Source organism: Nuphar pumila, chromosome 17, assembly GCF_984573655.1.
Source record: "Nuphar pumila chromosome 17, dmNupPumi1.hap1.1, whole genome shotgun sequence".
NCBI lineage: Eukaryota > Viridiplantae > Streptophyta > Magnoliopsida > Nymphaeales > Nymphaeaceae > Nuphar > Nuphar pumila.
In genome coordinates, this window is record NC_143265.1 from 7785251 (window position 1) to 7811935 (window position 26685).

A 26685-nucleotide genomic window follows, 5' to 3' on the forward strand; every position below is an offset into this window, starting at 1 on the left:
ATTCTTTTTCCCTTTTTATAAATGTTTGAAGCCATGACCAATCAGTTAATATGGATAGCTCAACTCTTATCAACCAAACTGGGAGAGCAATTCATTTATTGCAGAAGATAGGATGTAATGACAGCTTAGCTTGGCAATAATGGGCTCAAAAATCCTACCAGTGGTCATCCTAAAATAGTTTAATTATGCCAAGGTAGTGAAGCAGAATAAATGGAAGAGAAGTTCATACCCTGAAATGAGTGTAACTCCATCAATCTAACTGTGGGGAGCAATTCATCATTGAAAAAGATGGGATGTAATGGCAGCTTAGCTTAGATTAGGGATAATGGGTTCAAATCCTACCAGTGGTCAAACCCAGAATCTGTTAAAGTTTTTTTTTGAAAGACAAGCTAGGGTTAGGCAGACCCCTACCAGTTATTAAACTATACCATTGGGTTTTGAACCTGCAATGTCCCAACACAAGGTGACGTGCACTAGCTGCTCCTACCAGACAACCGGAGCCCCCATGGTAGAATCTGTTTAAGTTTGATCACAGTGGTGATCATTAACCATAACAATGGCAGCAATGAATTCTTAGCAACCAATGAAAGGGCACGAATCAAGAGGAAGGAGAAGAATCTCATTTGTCACCGATCAAATGCACCTTCAAGCCCAGGAAGGGCTCCGCTCATGTGGCAGAGGCGAATCTTGAACCTTACCAAGCTGAAGGGATGTCACGAGTTTGAAAGTCCATGGAGGGCGTCCCTTACCACAAGGTCCAAGCTGAGTGTAATCTTCATGGGCAGAAAAAGCCTTTTATCAACCAGAGGCCTGCCAATGTGCAGTAAACCACCTTAAAACTTTCTTCCAATCTTGGAAATGAAGAAGGCATCCACTGCAAAAGGAAGAAAACTTACTTTCCACGAAGCATGCACGACTCATGAGGGGTATTGACCTTGAAAAAAGATGGAGAAAAAGTAGCTTCCTTTCCAAATGTATCATCTTCTCCTAACTTGAGCATGTGGCAATCAGGAATTACTTTAATCAACCGCGATCTTGCTTACAATAAATAAATAAATTACCCCAGTACTAGAAAATTGACTCATTGTGTGCTTGCCAAAAGTCCATAGTTAACACAGCAAGGAAAACAACTTTTTTTTAAGGGCAAGCTGGGTTAGGCAGACCCCTACCGTTATACAATTATACCATTGGGTTTTGAACCTGCAATGTCCCAACACAACACAAGGAGACGTGCCCGAGCTGCACCTACCAGACAACCGGAGCCCCGTTGGTCTCGAGAACAACTTCATTCAAACTAAAATGTTCACCTGTCCTTTAAATAAAACTGAATAGTTTGGATTTTCCAATTTCTGAAAAGCAAGCTAGTTCCTTATAGCTCCAAAGAGGGTTGGCCTAGTGGGGTGGGGCCTTGGCTGCTAGACGGGCAGTCAAGGTTCGATTCTCGCTCGCTCCTCTGCACAAACCAATGCGTAGCATAGGCCCCGGAGGCAGGGGTCCTAGCCTTGGAGTTTTACACTGTCGGCACGACAACCGTAGGTATAGCGGGCTGAGCCAGCACAACCATGTCTTCTTGCCGAGAGGTCTCTTCGGGTTATAAATTAAAAAAAAAGCTAGTTCCTTATATAAGCCAGAGTAACCAGCTATTCCAAGCTTAACCAGCATGTAAGGTATAATTAACAATCTTAGGTACACGTGCTTGCATAATTATTGACTTATTGTAAGTCCTTGACCATCAAAAGTTATGAACTAAAGTTGAATGCAGTCTGCCTGTAAAATCAAACAAGCAAGAAGTGAAAAAAGATAGAAAGCTTACAGGAGAGTTGCACACACACACACACAGGTATGTACTAGTATGTCGCATTCCTAAAGCACCACATGTGAACATCTAAAGCCCAAATGTGTGTTGAACAGATCACAGAAAGACATCTTACATGCTTAACAAATTGCAGGTAAAAGCCAAAATATCCTAACCAACTCAGGATACAAATGCAATGATTGAGGAAACATGAAACGAAAAGCTGGATGCATTTGACAGAGACTCTGTTCCTTACGACAAACGAGTGAACTTTGGAACATAGTGCATGCAACCCAAGACGTAATCTCTCATTCAACAATGTTTCCTGAACTAAAATGGGCAAATAGCATAATAGCAGCAAAAGCAGCCACGAATGTGCTAAAATCAAATCCTCACAAGGCTGGAATGAGAACAATTTTGCATTATTATTTGTATGATAGCAAATTCAAACAGTGGTTTAAGACAGTTCTCCTGATACCTGGAAAATTAAATTTCCACATAAATTATAGATCAATGGTGTTACTGCACTAGAGTCTTTCCATCAGTCTTGTGACTGATTCTCTGGTTCATTTTCTCATTAGTGAAGCCAGCCAAGAAAACTTCACAATGTCTGTCACATACAACCATCAACTAATCCTTCTTATACTTCGCACAGGCCCATTTCCAATGTTTTGATCAAATTATTGTATTCACTTTGGTGGGGATCAATTGAAATAGCATGGCTTCCAGAGAAGAAAACATGGAAAGATAGACTTGAAAGAGGACCTACGGAACTGGGGAAATAAACTGGGACCTCCAGTTTGATGGGAACACCACCACAAGCGAGTTTGTGTAGAATTTGACAATGGAACAGCTATCTACAGGAACAGTAAAAATAGGATACAAGAATAACTAAAGAAAGGTCCCCACTGCTATATATATAGGGAGAGAGAGAGGACAACAAGCAGATACAGGTTGACTTTTAGAAGTCAAATCAAAACAGGGTACAGACAAAACTTTCACAGAAATGTGAAAAACACTTTGAAAAGGATGGTGATGGGAGCAAATAAGCAGGATAAGAATGGGGAATTCCTAAGAAAGCATCTCAAAATCTTTGAAAAGAGTGCTCCAATAAGTTTAACGGAGGAACCCAAAGCAGGTGAACAAAGTACCATGAGAAAATCTGCAGGGTACACTAGCGAATTTCAGAATCCTCTGTAGTTTGGCCAAGAAAGAAATGAATCACTCATTGAAAGGATTGATGGTGCATATGATCCTGTGCATTTTTTATGCCCTTGAGCCTCAGTTTGTGGTAGAACACTTCGTCCTCAAATGATCAAGTAAAGGTAGAAACAGGCCCGATGCTTGAAACAGTGTGTGATCAGTCATTGTCAATGCTCTCATCACCAGAAGGCATCTGCCTTGTGTCTGACAGTGGAAGCCGCCTAGATTTTCCAGAACCAGCTTCTGCAGAAACTTCTGAGGTCATAGGTAGCAAAGGAGCTCCTGATGATGTTCCTAATAACCGACGACCAACTGGGGCATCAGAAGATGTGGGCAGACTGAAAGCAACCGTTCCCATGGGATGGTCAAATTTGCAACCGGGGCCGAATTTGCAGATACCATAGTGAGAATAGAATGTACATAAAGGTTCTCCCTGCAATGAAAAAAGGTGAAAAAAATACAGGCTAAAGTCAAGCAAGATAAACAAAATGCAACATGATATACAAAATCATGCACAGAACCCTAACTAGCTATCTCCAAAATACAACATAAACAATAAAGACAAAACATCCAGTATGAAAAAGGAAACAAAGATTGAGCAGCCTGGGACCCTAAAAGTTACCCAGAAAAGCATTTTGGATGCTAGTGTAGGTCTCTAGAGAAAATAAAACAAAGGCAACAATGCACTAGATTACATGATTCAAAAATATATACATATATCATCCAAATCACTAGATATAAAGCATGTTTTGGTACCAGACATTCACAATTCAATCCAATTGATTTCTTGTTTCCTTTCTTTCTGTCTCTCTTTTTGGTCAGATATGCATCACAATATACAGGTTGCCAATTCTGCCATATTACAAAACAGTACAAGATGCAGTCCTACGCCCCACCCCCACAAATTAGGTCCATTCAGCACTCAATGGAGATTAAACGATTATTCAGGCACTGGTAAGGCCAAAAAACACATTGTTGAAGTTATCCACGGCAGATAATGCTACATATGTTAGTTTCCACCTCCCCGTGTTGAAAATGTGCCCAAACAAATGGAGAGGACCATAAATTGGTCCTTAGAACACTAGAAATAATCAATACAGATATACTGGATATGTATAAGCAACAAAGATTGAAAATCATTCAGCACATCACTTCATTCATGAATCACAAGACAAGAAGAACCATAACTTATTAACTTAATTCATGAATCAATGTTCATTTTTCAAAAAATCCATTATTCGCTGAAAATGAACCCTCATTCAGAACATCAAGAAACAGCAGATTAAGGACAAAATACTGAAAGATAGCTAAACAAAATGAGCAGAAAATGACTGGAAGAGAACCAGCTATGAAGCAAAAACATCAAAAGCAAGATTGCAATGCAACTTACAGGACGCAATGGAAGTCCCATCAGATTCAAGGCACAGTTAGGAGCAGGTATCAGCCTCTCCCTAGGATGATGAAAACGACATCCAGCACCAAACTTACAGTCCCCAGTCTTCATGTAAAACTGACATTCAGGTTGGTCAGGCCTTTCAGGAAATACGCTTTCTCTTTGCAATGCAAAAAGCCCAACTGGGTCAGAGCCAGAACGATAAGAAGAAAAAGCTCCTTGACCTCCTGCACCCGTGGTCTCACTTTGGCGAGAAGTCCCATAATATTGACCAGTTCCTAGAGCATGTTGTTGACCCTCTGATGATGACACCGAACCCAACTGTCCCTGGAAGAGGAAAACCTAAATATTAAACATTATGCATAGGGAATAGGATGAAAGTCCCATAAGTTTTCAAGTGGAAAAATAATAACAATAATAAGTTGATAACATAAAAGAGTATAACTTACAGTATATGCATTCCAGCCAGGAACTGGTACTACTCCTTGAGGAAGAATCAGCTGTGCATAACTTGAAGGACCCTGCCAACGGGGGCTCGGAAGAAAAGATGCCCTTGACAATTGCCAGTTTGGCAGTCCTCCTGGATAAGACTGCTGACCAGGAGTTGATGGAGAATGTATGGGGGAATAAATAGCTGATCCACGCAAAGGGAACATTGTGCTGGTTGGCTGTGGATGGTGGAATTTACAAGTGTTGCCATACTTACATTGTCCACTTCTCAGGTAATAAGCACACTCCTCCTCATTCTACAATAAGGAAAAACAAACTGTAAGCCCAACAGAATTTTCAAAAACTATCATCTGGACTTGCATCAACTACTTTTGAAGAGTAACTAGTCTAAATCTGCCCACACTTATAAGAAGCTGGCTAGTAGACATCAGGGATGGGGATACCAAAACTTCACGACAAACAAGATGTTTACTACACAGGAGATGACATACCGGTCGGAGTGGATAACCCAAAATATTTAATAAGACTCTTCCTGCAACCCCTGCTTTATCTCTGGGGTGATGAAACTTGCATGTTGCTCCAAATTTGCACGTTCCTGTTTTCAAGTAATACTGTAAAGCAACTAAAAGATTTGTCAGATTTTGAAAATTCAAACTGAATCAAAGAACACAAGTTGATTCCTACATGTAGCAGCATTAAAAAGCTTAGAGAGAGAGAGAACAGGTACCTATGGTTTTTTATAATGTGCAATATGTACAGTGGACTCTTGGCAAAAAAAAAAAGTATGTGCAATGGAATTAAGAGAATGTCCATGAGTATCAGTTTCATGTGCATAAACGATGAACATGTTTTGGCACATGCATAAAAACATTCAAAAACTTTATACAAGATATTTCCAAATTCAAGAGCTCCCAAAACATGAAAAGGCTGGATTTCATGCAGAGTAATCCACAAGACATGCAGACAAATTCACATGGGAAATTAGTTACATATGCATATAGAAGAACACAATGTCTGTGTGCATGTTTTTACACACAGAAGGTGCGAGTGTGAACAGATTTACTTACACACAGAAGGCATGCACAGACGTGTGTACTCACACGGACATAACCAAATCAAAATCAATATGATGACATTAAAGGAAACATACTTCAAGGTTCTAAAGAAACAAAACCAAGGTTTCTTGTGATGGCTACCACATAAAAATACTGTAGGTTTTTTATACCAAAGAATAGATAAACATAAGGCCAAGGACTCATAAATAAATGTTAAAGCCATGACCAATGGCTACTATTAGGAGGGACAAGTGAGTTTGACTAGTAGTCACATTTTATGCACAGGTTCAATCATTAAATGTCACCTATGGTACCTGGACATGCCATTTTGCCCTTCGTACCCATGTCCACACGCGACGACACCGGGACACACCATTTTATCCTCTGTACATACAAGTTTGTAATTCAATTTATAATTTATAATTATATTTTCAGTATATAATATATATTTTAGATATAGCATATATATTTAGATTATATTCAGTTTATTTTGAATTTATTTTGTATTTATGTGATATTTAATATATATATATAGCTGTATCCCTGTACCCACATTTTTTGGAATTGCCGTGTCATACCCTCCGTACCCGAACCCGTGCCCAGGTGACATAGGATGTCTCATAACTATGCAAGTGCTTTCTCTAAAATTGCATCCCTTGATTTAAGGGCCATGCACCCTCACATCGCATTGCTTGCAATGTTGTCGTCTATCTGCTCATTTGAGCTAGTGTCTTCATTAAGTACCAGGCACATTTAAACCTGTGTGTATAACATGAAAGAGGGTGCGTAATAGTAACCACAACAAATGAAAACATAGCGCACACACAACTGCGTCAAATGCAAAAGAGAGATTAACATTCAACATTAACAGCCAGTCCGTGTTTGTGCAATGATTATAGTCTAGATATCCTCTTCAAACATCTGCAGCCAGGTTTCCATATCTTTAAAGATTACAAAAAGAATTATAGTAAGCATCACATCAACAAATTTCTTCAGCAAACCATAATTTAACAATTCGAAGAGACCAAACCAAGAGTCCCATACAGCCAATTACACGCATCAATGCAATATCAGAACCTCTAAACCTACAACCACATGAATCAACGGCAAAAGATGAGAAGCAATGTAGGATACCTGACATTCAGGCTGCCCGATTCTTTCAGGGTACCCTCCCTTCATTCTAGCAGCAGCAACAGCCTGCTAAATAATACAATGCTGAGTATTGCCAAAACAAAAAAAAAAACACCTCAACTAGCAATTGGCAACTCACAACCCTCTCAGGATTCAACGGGTGTCCCAACCAGCAAACAGCTACCAATTCACAGTCAATTAACAACCAATCTTCCATATCAGGAACCAAAATAACACCACATTCATAATTTTCCCGCCCCTAATTGAACCCCTTTTGCTTCACAGACAACTCCTTGCAGAAGCCCGGACTAAATAACCCGCCAGAGTCCCGAGTCATAGGGCCTCGGTTCAAGACAAAATCAGTCATGAGACCCCATCAGAACGCGAAATTAATCACAGTTACAAGCTACCCGATTGAATATAGACTCGAAATGCCAATCAAGAATTAACCAACCCTTCCACGGCGATCATCCTCACCTTTATGCACCTACTGGAACGGCATGCAATTGACAGATTGGCCACAGATCCATAAAGAGCAATCAAAAGAGGCAACCAACCCTTCCATCCCCAATCGCAATGAACAATAAATGCATAAAAAAATCCGTCCTTTCAAATCAAAACGTATCAATTGCAGTATGTACCCCAACAACCCCACCAAGATGCAGACGCGATCAGACAGACAAACAAAATCAATTCGCAATTCCGAACCTAATTATTAGAGAGAGAGCGAAAAACCAAACTAATCCGAGATCGAAGAAGCGGCGGAATTACCAGCTTGCGATTGGGAGGATGATTGAAGCGGCAGGTCATCCCGAACCTACAGAGCCCCGTCCGCATGTAGTACAAGCAGTCCTGCTCGCCCTGCCGCTCCGGGTACGGCCCCGCTTCCATTATCTCGCTCGATCTCAGGTTCATCTGCCACATTGCATCTACCAAAAAGGCAAAATACACATCAAAACCCCCCAAATTCTAAAACAGACGGATCGGAAGACGGCGGGGGGAAGCCCCCTACCTTCAATGGAGCCGGGATGGTCCCTTGGCGGCGCGAACTGGGAGCCCTCGGAGAGGGAAGCGAAGCCGGGCCTCGGCATCTGAATCGCGGCAATGTAGTCTATGGCCGCCGCGCCGCCTACGCAGCGGGGACGACCGCCGACTCGCAATTCGCCATCGACCGCCGCCCGCGTCCCCAACCACAACGAAGCGCTGGAACAGCAGCTCGTCCTACGGGACGCAATGGGAGACGGGGAGTTGTGAAGAGAGGTTAGGGTTTGGGAAGCAGAGGAAGGGAGGAACGGAGGAGGAGGAGGAGGAGAGGCATGAGAGCGTCCCGCAATTCAACGCCAAACAACCGTTTGCTTTTTACACGGCCCTTCCTCCTCCCCGAGTTTGTTTCCTTCGCGCGTCCCCTCCCCCACTCCACTCCCCCCAAAAACCGCCCCCCTAGAGAGACTGAGAGAGAGCGGGGGGTGGGGAGGGCGTTTTATAGCGCCCAAACCACGGATGCTGGTCACAGGTATGGTCCTCACGCTTTCTCTCTCTTACCCACGTCACATTCTCCCTCTCTCTCTTCATTCCCTCTTTTATTTCACTGGTGGTGGTGAAGAACCGATGGTGTAGGATCTGCTAGGTGGATGATCCGATACGGGGTATCGCTGAGCTTTTTCTTTTTCTTTTTTTTTGCTTTTATTTTATATTCTTTTCCTTTTCCATCAGCGGCTCTCTCTATCTCCCACGTGCATTACCACGACCCGGATGGGATTCTTCTGCTTGGTCTTTTTCACACTTAGCTCTCTTCTAATTTGGCTCCATGTCCAGAATCGCAAATAGTTCATTGTAAAATGACCTCACAAAGTTCGAACCATATATCGTTCCAATAATCGGCTATCACAAACTCTTACTTGAAAGGAAGTTTTGCAAATTTTGTTTTTTTGGACATCACAAAGTTAGTATAATCATATTTTGCAAAGATCATATTAAATCCAAATTTTGAAACTTTACGAATACCTAACTAAGTTTGCATATACCTCACAAAGTTCACATAAAAAAATATACAAATTTTTGTTAAACTCAATTTGGTAACCTCATAAATATCCTACTTAATTTGCATATATCTCACAAAGTTTGCATAAAAATATATATAAAGTTAAAATAAACCACGTAACTTCGTAAATACTAGATTAAATTCACATATATATACCTCACAAAATTCATATAAAAAATATACAAACTTCATGTTAAACTCATCCTCATAACCTCGCAAATATCCTACTTGATCTGTATATACCTCATAAAATTCGCATAAAATATATGCAAAGTTAAATTAAACTACGTAACTTCACAAATACTGGAATAAAGTCGCATATATGTAGTAATCAACACATATATCTCATGAAAGTCACACTCTTAAAGAATTAAGTATAAAAACTGATTGTTCACAACCTAGGGCTATTTTCACATAAACTAGGGTTCTTTGTGGCCACAACCAGTGGTCCCCAACTTCCTTCTCGACGATGACTTATCCAACAACTATCTTTGGTGATTCATCGACGATATTGCATCCTTGAGTATTTCAAAATTATCAATGGTGAGTTTTTTTTTCGATAGGCACATCTTTATCGACTAAATCAATTATTTTTTTAAACAATGGCTTGAATCCGTTGTTTTTTTGAAACACTGGCATGAGTTAGTTATTTTGTAAAAGAATTGCATGACTTTCAAGTTATTTTTGCATGTTCAATTATAGCGCCTCAAAATTTTAACCTGAAAATATAGCCAATTATTTTTTTAACACAACAAAAATATTTATTTTGGTTTCGGTTAGAATTTTGGGCAGGTTACAAATATTATAACCCAGCATGCGACTGAATCCATTTTTTTGTATCGGACTTGGGTCTAGGTCCAAATCATGGATTGATTCAATCAAGAATCTAAAATCCAAGATGAAAATGAGATAATCCAATTTAAGAACCAAATTAAATTATTCATCAATTAAATGAATTGTTTGTCTAAACTTTGGACTCTAAAACTCGTAACAAAGTCAATAAAAATAACAAGCATTAATATTCAAAACAAATCACGAATCTAAAATATATAGTTAGTTCTTGGCACCGCTTATACTATCCTGCCATCACTCCAGCTTGTTTACTCGCTACTTGAATGTTTATAATATAGGGGTCAGACTCATCGAGTCTCAATAGAAACACAATAGCATTGCATCTATGTACATAACTAAGCATACATAAAGTTATACATTCTTTCAGAACATGTACAATGCAACATAATAATCATAATGCATTTCAATAAACAACTATAGCATTTAAATTTATATAATCATATTTCAAAACAAAAACAAATCCATGATTAAGTATTTGAATTATTAAGGACATGTTTTCATCCCAAGTTTGGCACCAACATAAATATACTCAAGTGTAAGGCCTTGTTTCTCTTGTTAAGTCTCTCCATGGATACTCACAGGGTCAGGCATCGAGATGAAGGTGCTCACTCATTATTTGTTATGTCATTTGTATTTTTCCAAGTGTCTCTATCGAATTGGTCTCGCTGTGGGCGATCCGTAACCAAGAGAAATCTCACTAGTGGCAGCAAATAAAAATGATGCACCCTAAACTTCTGCAGAAGATATAAACATATCATCCTAAGACATATTAGTAATTTGCCCCCAAACCTCGATAACTTGGAGGCCAAGTGAGATGTCTTACTCTCATAAAGCATCATAACATGGTCAAACGAAGTGTGTACCACCTACCCTCTATAAGATAAGTTATAGGCTAAATAGGTTATTAGGTTATTTTTATTAAAGGTGTTAATGCATTTTATTACATGTGTCATTCAACATTCAACCCTTCCTAGTCAATTACCCCCTCCATCCACTTTAAGGTAGTATCAAACATTGTCTTTCTCAACAATAACATCATAATGCCCACTCATAGCAGTTACACAGTTCATTAGCATATTTATGTTGATGACCCATTTATTATGCTCCCTAGTATCTTTAAACCAAGTGAGCATTTTATACCCTCGCATCCACGATGAGGTATTTTTATGTGTGCATGTGTTCTCTTATCTTCATGCCTTATGACATCATATTGGTTTTTTTCAATCATTTGCTCATTCATGATCATCTACGTGTACATACATATTTTTTCATGCCTTATAATACATCACAATCGCATGCCACATATCATATTCATACACTTATGGAACCACATTTGTTCTTTTTTAAATCACTTGCTCTTTCATGAGCATTCACATGTTCAAACATGTTTTTCATGATTTATGGCACATCATAGTCACATAATATCATGTTGCATATCATAACATAACAAAATTTAAAGCTTAATAATAGAAGATATTCACAAAGGATGGCATAAACACGCTGCCTCAATAGGCCTACATATTGTTTATCTGGTTCACTTTTGGAACCATCTTATTCATTTAAACAAACAATGCCCTAATTCAAAGCTGATAAGATAAAATTTACCTGTCATTGCAAATTATATCATAAATCATTCAAAACTATTTAGGCTCTAAGATTTTAACAAAGAATTCTTACATAAGTTACACGCATACAAGTAAAAATTCAGACCTTAACTCACTACAGATCAGGAATTAATTTTTTTGTAACATAGACTATTTTGGGTTCACACAACAATCTTATCCAATTCTATCACTTCAATGAAAATTAGTTATAAATCATACAGAATGAATTAGATGTTGGGAGTTTTTCTATGGGTGGCTTGATATGTCTGATTCAAGCCCACAAAAACCTAGGATTAAATTCAATTTCAGTAGAGAGAGAAAATCCTGTAACACATACAGGTTCTGGTATTTGATAAAACGTATTCCTGAACAAGACAAAATCTATACTAACTTATATGATTTTTTGTTTTCAAACACTAAGGAATCAACCTCTAAAATTTTAATCGTATGTTCTTTCATATCTAGACTAACACACATTAAAATCTTAGTCACAGATCTTGAGTATTCTGAGAGATATTTTTACAAAAATCTGTTGTCTCCATAGACTCACTATTAGGACAAAATTTTGGTGTTGACTTATAGAAAATATCTCTCAAAATTTATGGCTCATTTGAGCCTGAGATTTGAACTAATATTATTTCCATATGTGTAGAACATCCTTACAATTTTTCAGGATTTATGGGTCTACAATTTGGGAGAAAAAAAATTATCTTTTTGACTGGTCGGATTCGAAATACACAGGACATAATGTAAATATTAAGATTTAACCAAGAACTTCAAGATTTCAACAAAAACTTCAAGAAAACCCATCCAATGATTTTGAATCCATCATTTGTAGTAAATGATGAAAGAATTTCCCTTGACCTAACCACAAAAATAGTGAGATAAGGAATAAAGATTGGTGATTATTTTTCAAGGAAGACAACATGCAATTTTGAGATCATCTTGCCATATGATGGTTTATAACATGAATGGACCTTAGGTCAGTACCTGATCTAAAATTGGTCGGGTTTGGGATGCTACATCATCCTGAAGCTAAGTCTTGTGGTTGGCTCAAGGCAAGGGGTAAGCCCACAGAGTTTTACGCTACTAGGACAATAACTGTAAGTATGGCAGGCAGAGCCAGCGTGGCGAGTTCTCTGATTGTGTGAGCAACTTCTTTGTGTAAATAAAAAAAAAGTCTTGAGGTTGGGTCCGAGTAGAGATAAAAATTCATCTCAATGAAGCAGACACAATATTTTTCTAAAATGAAGTCTTCAGTGATTAGACTAAGACTCCTTATTTGCATAATAGTCTTAAACTTTTAAGACTGAACTAAATGATAAGTTTCATAAATAGCCAGAATATTAGGAGCAGTTTGTACAAGTCACCATGTGATAAGACCATGGGCAGAGCCACATTGGGGCCAGGGTGGGCACGTGCCCACCCTAACCCAAAAATTTCCCTAGTAGGGGGTTCAGATCAGGGTGGGCAGTGTCCAACCTGACTCGTCTTGGTGGCTGGCTAGTGCTCACCTTGACTTTATGTATGATCTGGTTATGGTGGGCACACCTAGATCAGACCCACGTTTCTCTCCCTCCCACATCCCTGACCCCAACCATCTCTCTCTCTCATGCTTTATCTTCCACTCGAGCAGCCCATCCACCGTCTGATGGCTAAGACAATATCTCCTCCTTCTTTCTAAACTTTTTTTTTTTCAAAAGGCTTGACAGAGTTTTGATTTCAAGGTTTTTTTTTTGTCAATTAGACTAATATATTGTTAGGGTTTAGGTTTTTTATGTAGTTTTAATTTTTTGAAAATGCTACGAATATATAGTTAGGGTTTCTTGTGTTTTATTTTTCAATTAGCACTAGGCGTGAGTAATGAACACTAAATTTTGGTTAGAATATTAGGGATTTTTTCAATTAGCTTAAATCTAAGATTTTTTTTTGGACTTTGGGTATTGATTAGGGTTTTTCCAAATGACTTAAATATGTATGTAATTAGGGTTTTAAGGTATTTTTGTGCTATTTTTTTCAATTATCGTTTAGCATGATTCCATTAATGAAGGCTTAATTTTGATTATCAAATCCCTAAATCTTTGATTTTTTAAGAATTTAAATTTTTTTATTTTGGTTTGTCAAACAACATAAATATTTAATTTAGAGTTTTGCTTTTTTTTAATTAACATGTTTATGAATGATGTTTGTTATGTTTTAGGGTTTTGATTTGGTGTTTTTATATTGACATAAACATATAGTTTATGGTTCTAGGGTTTTTGTGTGTTTTTTAATAACCATTAGGCATGAATCGATGAATATTGTGTGATTTGATTTCAGTTAGAATATTAAGATTTTTTAATAATTAACATAAATCATAATTTTTTATATTTATTGTAACTGAGGTTTTGATTTGTTTTTTTAGAATGACATAATATTTGCTTATGGTTTTAATTTATGAAGCTTTTAGGATTAGAGTTTTGATTTGTTTTTTTTTATTATGGTGAATTAATATAATTTATTAACAATTATTTTTATTTTATTTTTTCTCTAGAGTTAGGCAGACCCTTGCCAGTTATACAACTATACCATAGGGATTCAAACTTGCAACGTACCAACACAAGGTGATTGCTGCTCTTGCCACACAAGCTTAGCCTCAATTGTTTTTATTTTATTTTATTTTATTTTTTACTTGGCATTTGTGCCCAACCTAGGCTAGAGTCCAGACTCTCTCCTGAATGAGACGTTGCAAGTTTGAACCCCACTGGTATGGGTTGTTTAAGATTTGATCTGATTCTAACTCTGTTGTTCGGTTTGAAGAGATGAATCCAACCCTGCAACCCTGCTCAGCCTGTTTTAATATTCGGGTTTAAAGAGCGTGACCCAGCCCACCTGAACTTAGCCCAATAAGACCTGAGCCCAACTTGAACCTGGCCCTAGAGCGGGACGAACTCTGAGCAGGTTAGGGTCCGTGTAGAGGCTGTTGGGCACCAACAGGATTCAAGTTGGTTCGATGTCCAACCCCACCACCAGCTTAGAATCAATCACTTTCTTGTTCGCTAGCTACCTTTGTGCTTTTGAACGGTCATATTTGAGTGGCCCCTCAAATGCCATCCATCTCCAAATAAACAGAAGGTAAGGATGGGATGGCATAACTTCTATCGTTAGGGGTGTCAACTGGTGGGGTTTGATTTGGACCCACGTGGAACCAGACTTGGACCTGATTTTCGGGTATGACATCGGGTTTCATTATAAAAAAAACCATACCCGAACCCGATAAGAACTACATGAACCAGACTCATAGCATACCGGGTAAAACTATATATTTTTTATCATTTTTACATTGAAAAATTACACGTCTCAATCGGAACTCAGGTTGGGTCCGGGTCTGGTATAAAATTTCAGAAACTATACCCGGGTCCCTGTTTTAATCGGACCTTCAGGTCTGGATCTGGGTCTTAATCGGGTCTTCTTATTTATCACCATACCCAAACCCTATAGGGTTTGGTTCGGGTCGGGTCTGAGTAAACCTGACCCGTTGAAACCCCAACCTATCCTCATACCCTTTTTGGAATCTCATTGATGCAAATGATCTCATAGATGTGTTCAACATGATCGATTTAATAGGAATAAATTATTTGATCTTGATTTTGTGAATCACAAAATTTGTGTTCTTTCAAGTGTTGATTTTTGAATCACCAAAACAACATGCACATAGGTTGGATTCTGGTGATTCAAGTGTCAATTTTAGCTAAAATGAAAGATGTAGATTACATCTACAAGGTCCAATTTGATCAAAAAAAACTTGCATCAATGAGATCCTAGAGGGAGGTATGAGGATTGGAACCAAATTGTGATATCGATGGACATCATCCGAGGTGAATTGAGGTCATGTTTGCTTTGCTCACAGGTGGGATGAACGATCAAGCTTGAGAAAATTCAAGTAGTGATTGTTGCTCATAGGTTCAATAGTGTGACCAACTTTCTCGAGTTTCAAGAGAAGAGCATTCTCAAGTGAGAATAACAATTACAGTTAACAGCGTTCACTTTCTCATGTTATACCAAACTTGAGAAAGTGTTGTGATTGTGATTTTTCAATGACATATCTCGAGAAAACCCAACTTTCATAGGGTTTTGCAAATGTGCCTTACCGTCTTTATGACGAGCCTAACCATCACACCAGGTTATGCTTTGGAGTCAAAGTCAGACTTATTGCCAAATATCGGAATTTGGATTCGATTCGATTCAGTCACGATCCGGTCCACCGACATGTTTGCACCCCCAAAAGTGAATTACCAAACACACTAGTTGGTGGGCCTGGCATCTTTAATGTACACATTTGAAAGTATGTTATCCTATTATAGAGTGGTCCATAATAACATAATCGGTGGTCCAAAGTCCATCTTCCGTACCAATAGAGACTAGAGAGCCCCAAAACTCATGAGAAATGTCAAACTATGTTGAGTTAAGAATTGTAAAAATGGGACCATAAAGAATTGTAGCATGTGCACCTAGGGGTGTCAACGGGTCGAGTTTGGTTCGGACCCAGGTGGTACCAAACTTGGACCTGGTTTTTGGGTATGGTGTCGGGTCCAGACCTGAGTCTAATTAGGTCTACTATAAAAAAAAACATACCTGGACCTGATAAGAACTACATGAACCAGACCCGGCCCATACTCGATAAAACCACATTTTTTATCATTTTTACATTGAAAAATTACTGGTCTTAATCGAGACTTGGGTCTGATATAAAATTTCACAAACTATATCCGAGTCCATGTATTAATTGGACCTTCGGGTCCGAACCCAGGTCTTATTATTTATCACCATCCGGATCTTATAGGGTTTGGTTTGGGTTGGGTCCAGGTAAACCCAATCAGTTGACACCCTTATGTGTACCCTTCTCTTGTATTTGTCACGCCCTTCTTTTTTAACGGTGAATTATGGAGATCAATGTTGAGGATTTTATTGTAGTGAGATTCTTTTTTTTCATTGTTTAAACCATAGATGCAGATCTTGTTTCTGGGATTTTATCGGCAAGGGAGAATCTAGAGATAAATTGAAATATTTTGTTTTTTTCTCCAGAAACAAAAAGTTTATTCACAGCATGCTTTTACTTAAAAAGCATAAACCACAAAGATGCAAAAATATTAAAAAAAAAACATGCATGAAAATATACAAATGTAAAAATATGGTAAAAATTGCTGTATTTAACAGGATAAATATTTGCTATAGTTGATGGTATGTACGATCTAATAGAATAGACCAATTTTTCATTATTTTAATTTTTGTTTTGGAAGATCTAATCCTATATACGTGATCTTATAGTTTGTTTAGTAGAAAACAAGCTATTGTAGCATGCAAATTGATTTTTTTTAAGTGCTTAAAAAATCAATGGTTCACAATACACCAAAATTCCATGACTAGTAAAAACATGTTTTACACACCATCAATGTGTAATTTGTAGCCAAAAAAGCCTTGTTAAATACATCTATGGTGTCGGATTGACTGTCAAAGCTTGCATGTACAATTTTCAGCTAGATAATATGGTGCAATCAATGAGTGAAAATATATACCTTATTCAAAATAAGTGATACTCATGGGGGCAGAACAACAAAATTTATGTAGGAAGGGCCATATATATGGGTTTAATATTTGGTTCGAAACTATAGGTTCAACCTTTATCAACTCAATCTTGCTAAGAGATATGTTGAAAAAGGTTTGTTTGCTATTTAAATTTTAAAAAATATGCTTTTTAGAGTCATGACATTTTAGTCCATTGTAGACCGTTCATTTTTTAAGCCTTTAAAAAACTTGCTTATGTGTCACAATCATATGAATGAAAACTCATTTATCACTAAACAAACATTGCAAATCACATCCATAAGATTTAATTTAAAAAAAAAATTAGAACGTATGATTTTCAAACTCAATAGTTCTATATAATTTGGTACCTTCAAAAACATAATATATATATATATATATATATATATATATATATATATATATATATATATATATATCATTCATCAAACGTGAGCGTGTCCGATTCTTTATTTTTTGACGTTTAGTAGAGGTGATAGACCGCCGCTAAATGTCAGGTGGACTAAAGGGTTGTTTTTGCAGAAAAGGCCACCACTAAAGGGTTGTTTTTGCAGAAAAAATAATGCCTGCGATCAGCAGCGCGCGTTTTCCCGACACATTACTCCCTACTCTCTCTCTATATATAGAGAGAAGTAGCTGCCAACGGCAGCCAACACCGTCCGATCTAAGTGAGATCAAACGGTCTACCCTGACCCCTCCCATGCCTTCTCTCTCATTTCTCACTTTGGCTTGCCCCTTCCCCCCTCTGCATCTTCCCTGTCCTCTCCCTCTCTACACGCATGCGAAGCCCGACCATCTAAGGAGGATCGACCGCCGGAGATCAACTCTCACCAGAGAAAGCCCCCGCCAGAGATCTTTCTCCCGCTCTGCTGCCTTCCTTTCGTCTTTGCACTTAATCCCCTTTTTTCTCACTGATATGTTGCCTTCATCTTGTCTCTACACTCGATCCCCCCTCATTCTCTCGTTGCCTCACCAGCATCTAGGCACGCCCGCTGCCTCCCTCTCGTCTCTGCTGCCTTGCCACCACGTGCGCATGCCCAAGTCCCTTGCCAACGACTCTCTCCTTTCACTTCCTCTTAGGTAGTTCTCAGCTATCTGTTTCACAAAATCTTGCAACCATCTGTTTCTGGTTGGGCCGTTTGCAAGTAAATCGTGCCTCATAGAGGACTCTTGAGGCCATGAAAAATCTTGCAACCATCTGTTTCTGCTTGGGCTGTTTGCAAGTAAATCCTGCCTCATAGAGGACTCTTGAGGCCATGAACTGGTTGATTTAAGCCAAACTTGGCGCTGCCTACCTGTGCCCTACTTCTCATTTTTAGGTTTTATGTTATTTTTAAGATGAGAGGGAGGCAAGAGAGTATTGATCGTGTGTAGAGACCAAAGGAATGCAACAAAGCGGGAGAAAGTGTTGATTTTGATAAAGATATGTGGTTATGTTTCATGGAGGGTCTCACCCGTTGAAGAGAGGTGAGCCCACTCTCTCCTTAACGGGTGAGGTCCTGATCCAGAACATTCCATTCTGGATAAGCTCTAGGTGCTGAGGTAACGGCTACCCAAGGACAGAAAACCTTTAAGTTGATAATTCTCTTTTTTACTATAAGTAGAAAAGAAGGCTCATTCACCACATAGACATCTATGTGAGTTAACACCTTTTAAGAAGACAGTAAACACCATCCATATATCTCGATCATTCAGTCGACTCTTCAATCTCGATCTTTCAGTAGTATCAGAGCCTGATTGTTGCATACAAAGGCTTCTCCATAGCGTTATAGACAATCGAACTCAGCATCAAAGGGGCACAACGATAAAAGAGGTCAACCCTTCTTATTTTTAAATTAAAAAGAAAAGGTTGTCGGATTCCGACGACCTCTGCTTCCATTGATTCTTCTCAAGCAGACACAGACCTAATACAGGGTCTGCTGGTATCCGGTTGCAGACGCCTTCTACAAAGGGAAGGTTTCATTTTGAGTCGCCAGTAAACGATGATCCTTATTTGTTTTGGTGTGTTGTTTTCTTCCACATATTAGAGGGTTGTTAGTAACAGGCAAACCCCTTGTATTAGGCGGACTAAAAACAAAATAAAATTAAATAAAAAATAAAATTAATGGATAATATATATATATATATATATATATATTTATTTATTTTCAATTGAGTTTTTTTTAAGGCATCACAATTTTTTTGACCACCCATTCGGCATAGTGAACCAGATGGTTTATAACAGAAAGAGCAATTGAACCAGATAAGGAACACATTTTTTTCTTATAAATAAAATAATAAATAAATAAAAGGAACACTTTATTTTCAACATTATGGTTCTCCTTAGCACAATTTGATTTCGTTAGTTATTTTTGCATATTAGATAATTATTTTTCACTGCATCGTATGGTAGTTGTCATTTTACTTTAGTTAATTTTTGTAGAAAACACAACATTGTGGATTCATATTAATTTTTTTGTTGGGCCATAGAATTGATCGACGTGATCTGCAAATAACATGATATGTAATCACGTGATCTGCGTGATTTGCAGACCATGCAATCTTCAACAAGAAGCGTTCCTACATGATCAATAGACCTGTATTTTCTGCTTTTATCAAGAACAGATCCGAGTGTTGCAATTGGATTCAGCGAACAACACTGTTCCACATGACTTTTGAAAGCATGCAGTACAACATGTTTGGCAAGCTTATATTTTTTATATAAATCTGATCTTCGAAGAACCAATCTGACCTGCAACAATTTGAAATAAAGAGATACCAGAATACACGTGGGATTGATTTTTTTTTAATTTTCTTTGGTTATATGCTGGAACGTCTTCACCATCGATACAAATCACGGATCAGCGTGTGTGGCATAGTTTGAAGTCAAAACTGTAGCATGTGTGTACTTTAGAGGTGTAGTGATTTAATTCTTTAAGTTGTGTTATAGTTTCATCATTGCATATTTTATTAGGTTAGGTGTTTTACTTTAAAGATTAACTCAGGCATTTTAATAGGTTTTCATAGTTAGCATTAACATCTTATACCTAGTTAGTTTAGAATCTAAGTTGTTACCTTGGTAAAGTTCACGTATTGCAGTCAACTTATTTTGATGTGTTTCTAGATAAAGGTTGACAATTTGTTTTAACTAGACTGCGAGTGTTACAACAACATGCAGTAGATGATATTTTGTTAATTTTTGTAGTGAAGTTTCTTTAGTTTGTTATTTCCTTAGTAATCAGTTAGTTTGCTTGTAATATGTTTTGTAGTTAGTTAGATCCAGTTAGTTTGTTATTAGTTTTTGTCTTTTAGTGAATTAGTTTATTACATGTTAGTTTCAAAATAGTTACATGTGTTAGTTAGATTCTTGTTTTGTGATTTTTTATCAAACTAATATTAAATTTTTGTTTAGTTTTTCTTTGTTTTATTTTTGTTTTGTATTTGTGTTTTGCAGGGAAGTGGTTAAACATACGGTGAGCCTTCAAATGAGCCCCTCAAAGAGCCCTCTGAGGTCCCTAAAAGGCCCTTCGAGCCCCTCAGAGAGCCCTCAGAATATACAAGAATATTAGAAGACTAGAAGCTCAAGCATTGAAGACCTTTTTTCTTTTATTTTTAGTTTAGGATTTATTTAATTCACTAGGTTTGTAAAAGGCCCGTAACTATTTATTATTTATTTAAGCCCTCCGCAGAGGGTCACACTCTTAGTTAATTAATTAATTAATTCTTTTATTTTTCAAGGCAATAAAGAGTAGATTTTTATGGAATACAAAGTTTTCTCCTATTCCTTGAGTTCGACCCGGATTCACCACTAGTGTGAGTTGGCTTTTAGTATTTGGTGTATGGCTTTCACAAAATATTTTTATCAAAAATATATTTTTTAAAATTTATTTCTTAAAACTTATACCAAATTTTGGCACCGTTACCGAGGAACGATGCTAGAAATTCGAGTATTCACTTTATTTCCCATTGTATGTTCTTGTTTTACTTAGGATTGCTAGTTTCCTTCTAGTTACTTATTTAGGGCTACTAGTTTATTTTTCTGCTTATTATTTAGGATTGCTAGTTTATTTTAGTACTTAGGATTGTAGGACCACATGCTTGTGAGCCCTAGAGACCAATTTACTATTTCTGCATGGCCTACCTATTAGGCTACCCCTAATAGTTGACTATGCACGATTGGTACCGTGCTCATAGTTTGCTTTTCATAAAATATCTGTTTGGGTGCAAGTGTATGGTGTGTGTTTACTGCTTTCTTTTCTTATTTTATTTTACCTGCATCATGGTTTGTTGTGGTTTGATCACGTTGCACGTTAGGTAGGTAGAAAGCCTTGCTTTATGATGGTTGCTTCACCAGTCTACCTTGAGGTGTATGCAAGGGCGAGACTTGCTTGATCTCGAACTTGTTGAGCCTGTTGAGGACCCCAAGTCTATTATTAACAGAGCCTGTCGATCCAGCCCCATGGCTGAAGATCAACAATTGACCCGTCCTCAGAGGGAGTATTTCATTCCCAATGAATATACTCCCGCCTTCTGCATCGCTAGACCCGCAGTAGGAGCACCACAGTTCGAGATCAAGGTCACTATAATCTAATTGTTACCATCCTTTTATGGCTTTAGCAATAAAGACCCCTACCGTCATCTCGATGAGTTCTTCAAGATCTATTCTACGATGCGGATCAATAATTTTGAGGATGACCCATTGAGGTTGACGTTGTTCTCGTTCTCCCTTAAGAACAAAGCCAAGCACTGGCTAAAGGCCTTAGATACGATTCAAATTACCACTTGGGAATACATGCAATGATAATTTCTCAAGAAATACTTCTCAATTGGTAAGACGAATCAGTTTCAAAAGTCGTCACTAGCTTTTTTCAGATTGAGGGAGAATAATTCCATGAGACTTGGGAGATGATGAAAGATCTTCTCCGAAAGTGTCCCCACCACTAGGTGCCTCATTGACAACTGGTGCAGTACTTTTACTATGACCTGACCGAGAAGGATAGGCAGATGATTAATTCTTCATGTGGGGGCACGTTCATGCTCAAGAGTGAGGATGAGACATGGGCCGTGTTTAAAACATTGAGTGAAAATGCTATGCACCATGCCTTGTCTTCGAGACTTGATAGGACCACATATGTTTCTAGTGGTCCTAAAAAGAAAAAAATTTATAAAGTTGGGTCTGAATATGAATTGCAAATCAAAGTGGACCAGTTGACCATAAAAGTTGATCAATTACTGGCCAACCCAGCTTCATTAAATCATGTAAGAAAAGTGTGTGAGCTATGCGCAATCCCTGCACACTATGTTTCGGACTGTCCAGCAAAATCACTCTATCCTGAATTCATTTATAAGCAAGTGAGTGCTGCCCAAGGTTTTGCCAGACCGGTGCATGATCCATATGCAACCACCTATAACCCAGGATGGCAAAATCATCCCAACTTTGTGTAGATCAATCCACAAGTCATACCCTATATGCCTTTCCATACACAACATAGACCGAGTAACCCCCCACAAAGTTACCCGCGGTCCACATTCCCACAGGCCCCTCTCCAGCTTAGCTTGCCTTCTCCCTAGAAGCCCACATCGAGTCAATCTTTTCAAGAGAAGCTTCTCGAGGCTTTCTCTGACATCAAGACCAACCTTAGTTCCCATACGCAGTCGATAGCAAAAATAAAAACCCAGATGGGACAATTGGCTAAGGTCTTGAGCAGGCAAAGCGAGGAAAGCCTTCCAAGTCAATTTATTGTCAACCCGAAGGCTAAAGAACTCATATACCATGGCCTGCATCTGAAAGAGTCTCATCAAGAGCAGGCAAACTCTGTTATGACCCTCTGGAGTGAGAAGAAACTCCACCCTACTCAAGAGAAGACTGGAGAGCCCAGTGACAAACCTATCGACCAATCGATCTTCCCTACCAGGCTCAAGGAAAGTAGGCAGGGTCTTAGAGCCCCTTTTCCTCAGGCTTTGAAAAAACTGAAAAGCAGAGGGCTAGAATGCATGAAATGCTTGACATATTCAAGCATGTTCACATAAACCTTCTCCTGATGGATAATATCCAACAAGTGTCCGCCTATATAAAGTTTCTTAAGGAACTTTGTACGTAGAAAAGAAAGACAAGATCGTTGCCTAAGAAGATCTTCCTGACTGAGCAGGTGAGTTCTGTGTTTTGACATCAAACCCCACCTAAACTGAAGGATCCTAGGGCACCGATCATCTCTTGTGTCATAGGAAACATGACCATCGAGTGTGCATTGCTCGATCTTGGGGCAAGTGTAAATATACTGTTGGGTTACCTTTATGACACTTTTGGGGTTGGGGATTTAAACCCACCACGACCATCTTACAGTTAGCCGATAGGTCTACCAAGCTTCCTCGAAGAATATTGAAAAATGTGTTAGTCAAGGTCGAGGACTTTTATTTTCCTGTTGATTTTATCATTCTGGACATGGAGGGCACTGATGTCGCTCACCAGACCTCCATCATTCTTGGCAGACCATTCTTGGCTACTGCCAATGCTCGTATTGATTATCATATTAGAGAAATGGATATGTCTTTTGGAAACAAGCGATTGTGGATAAACATTTTTTATGTTGCCACGAGAGCAAGAGGAAATGATGAATGCTTTCATGTGATGGACGTTAAATGGAAGCAATCTGATCCACTGTTGGATACTTGCATGGATAGAAATTTGGTTTATGGATCACCATCATGTGAGAATAGTCTTCACGTGGAGACTAAGCTCATTCTTAGCAGACTAGAGAATCATTGCAGAGCCCAAAGGGGTAGAGTTGGAGAAAATGTTGCGCGTAGGGTCATAGATGAAACCATTTTCCTAAGACTTCCTGATTGAGCATGACTTCACGTCTATTAATCTCATGGACGATGAAGGGTCACTAGAGATCCGTTTGGCTGAAGATGTAAAATTTAGCGCTATATAGGAGGCAACCCATATTAGTAGTTTTGCTATTTTTTTGTCATTTTCTTTGTTCATGAGCATTAATGTTAGATCATGTATGCATTGCATTTTATGAATTTTTATGAGTTGTAAACATTGAAACATGTGAAATCTCTGCAGAGCCAGTACAAGGCAGCATCAGGTAAGATTTCACAGTGCAAACCAGGTGACATCTACTACTTTTCTCCTATTTTTTCTGTTTCTCATATGCGTTCATATAGTTTCATGCAAGCATGAGAAAGTGTTACAGAGGACAGTGTCATTCAAGTATGGGGGAGGGTGTAGTTTGTACACCCAAATCTTTTTGTCTATGTATCTGCACACTGATGAAAACTCATAAAAATTAGGTTTTTAAGGAATGAGTTTGACCTTATATAAATGTTTTACATAATCTAATATTTTTAGAGAATTTTAAGCCCCACAAAAAAAAAACCTGACACTAATATAGAAAAACATGGTTATTTGTGTGGATTTCAAAGAAATGACGATACATGTATGTTAGAGTTTATTTTGAATCATAAGTATGAATATGCATAGTTTCTTTTTGAAAAACTAAGCAAATGAACAACATTGAAAATAAGAGCTCAAAAAGTTAAAAAGAGCATACATTTAATTGTTTGATCTCTTTGTATTTCTCCAGTAGTTGGGCTCAGACACAAGTTGAAGTGTTTGATTCCAATGCTGAAAAGGATAACGAAGGAAATCATTTTTTTGTCTAAGTTGATATCTGTGGCCTATTTGGTTTGAGCAAGTAGAGTCTGAGGGGTGTTTACACCTGGTACCTTAAAGCCATCTAGTTTGGGAGCCACTAGCCTAAAAACCCATTACATGAACTTTATAGATAGCATAATAGATATTGATATTACGTATGACAAAAAACAAGCTATACGTAAAACTATGAAAATGGAAGGTCTAGTGACTCGAGCAATTAAGTTCGAGGAATATTTTGTATCTAGTGCCCTAAGGTCGTTTGGCCTGGGAGTCACTGACTAAAAGCTCGTTATATGGGTCGCGAAAACTAGAAATTTGATATAGTGCTCAACAAAAAAAAAGGAAAAGTGTGAAAAAATTAAAAATTTGTGAAAAAGAAAAGAAAGAGAACAAAAGAAAAAGTTCATTGCTTAGGAATAAGTATTGAGAAAACTTGACCTGAAAACATATAAGTGAAGATAAATAAACAATAACATGTGTGCATTTGATTTTTTTAGAATAAAGCATAAATGATTATGGTTTTCTTAGAAAAGTAAAAGAAACAAATTTACTCTGTGGTGGCATGTAAAAGACTCTAAATATGTTTTGAAAGTGTAATGGCATGAAATATTTGTGAAAACAAACTCTTTAGTTGCCTAATGCTTCTTGAATTGAAATCTTTATGCATACATATCAGAAATGTTTATGGGTAGCATTACTGCAAACCCTCACGAGATCTTACTCATCCACTAGAGCAACCCAGGTATTTAAAGGACTTGTTGCATACGCTAAATACAATCATAATTCCTACGAAAATGAGTTAGGTTTTTGTTTTGTGAGTTTGCTTTTGTTTTGTTATTTAGGGTCAGTTTGTTTGAGGACTAGCAAACGATAAACATTGAAGAATTTGATCATGCTTATATTTTGCATTTTATTCATATATTTTTATGCATGATCCGTCAAAAAATCGTGTTAAAAACTCGTTCTTATCAACATTTTCAAGAAACTGCTTCTAAATTGAAAATAAAAGAAAATTCACATATTTCAAGTTCTTCCCTGCATTTTTTAGTGTTTTAATTAGTTTAGAACTTTTTAATTTATAGTTTAATTAGTTTAGAAGTGTTCGCTATTTGAAAACATGTTTTTCTAGAGGTGTTCTTTTGGAATTTTCAAAACTTAATCAAACCTCTTATGAAAAATTGTGTAACCTAATTTTTTATTATAAATACTATTTTTTAAGCCATGGAAGGTGTCTTCACTTTTGAAAAACATGTCCTCTACCTCCCTTCCCTCTTCTCTTCTTTCCTCATTTCACTCTTTGTTGGTTCCTACCCCGGTTCTTCCTTTTTCTCTTGTTTCGTCTTGCTTCTAATCCCTACGATCGTTGGCTTCTTCTTGTCCCCATCATTGGAGGTACAAGCAGCCCGGAGGAGAGACCGCGTTCTTCTTCTCAACCCCCTCCAATGAAGGCAATTCGTAAGGTTTGCATCTTCTCCCATATCTCCGTAGTTAGTTTAGAGTTACTGCATGCATCACACTTTATTTTCAACATTATGGTTCTCCTTAGCACAATTTGATTTTGTTAGTTATTTTTGCATATTAGATAATTATTTTTCACTGCATCATATGGTAGTTGTCGTTTTACTTTAGTTAATTTTTATAGAAAATGCAGCATTGTGGATTCACATTAATTTTTTTTGTTGGGCTATAGAACTGATCGACGTGATCTGCGAATAACATGATTTGTAATCACGTGATATGCGTGATTTGCAGACCATGCGATCTTCAACAAGAAGCATTCCTACATGATCAATAGACCTGTGTTTTCTGCTTTTTATCAAGAATGGATTCGAGTGTTGCAATCAGATTCAGCGAACAACGCTGTTTCATGTGACTTTTGAAAGCATGCAGTACATGTTTGGCAAGCTTATATTTTTTTATATAAATCTGATCTTTG

The 26685-nt window shown here is 37.8% G+C and overlaps 1 protein-coding gene across 1 annotated transcript; it reads right to left on the reverse strand.

The window, feature by feature from the left end:
- Positions 1–2174: 2174 nt before the first annotated feature.
- LOC149811532 (zinc finger CCCH domain-containing protein ZFN-like) lies at positions 2175–8563 on the reverse strand. Its single transcript, XM_089992700.1, has 7 exons — positions 8040–8563; positions 7799–7956; positions 7031–7093; positions 5333–5452; positions 4841–5137; positions 4389–4718; positions 2175–3431 (listed from the first exon to the last, which is right to left on the reverse strand). The coding sequence occupies exons 1-7, from the start codon at positions 8116–8118 to the stop codon at positions 3156–3158; spliced, it is 1323 nt and encodes a 440-aa protein (XP_089848826.1). The 5' UTR covers positions 8119–8563; the 3' UTR covers positions 2175–3155.
- Positions 8564–26685: the final 18122 nt, after the last annotated feature.

Coding starts and splice junctions, on each gene's coding strand:
- LOC149811532 (XM_089992700.1), bottom strand. CDS start 8,118: ATGCCGAGGCCCGGCTTCGCTTCCCTCTCCGAGGGCTCCCAGTTCGCG. Junction 7,094..7,798: donor ATCCTCCCAATCGCAAGCTG/GTAATTCCGCCG, acceptor ATTATTTAGCAG/GCTGTTGCTGCTGCTAGAAT. Junction 5,453..7,030: donor TCGGGCAGCCTGAATGTCAG/GTATCCTACATT, acceptor GTTGCTTTACAG/TATTACTTGAAAACAGGAAC.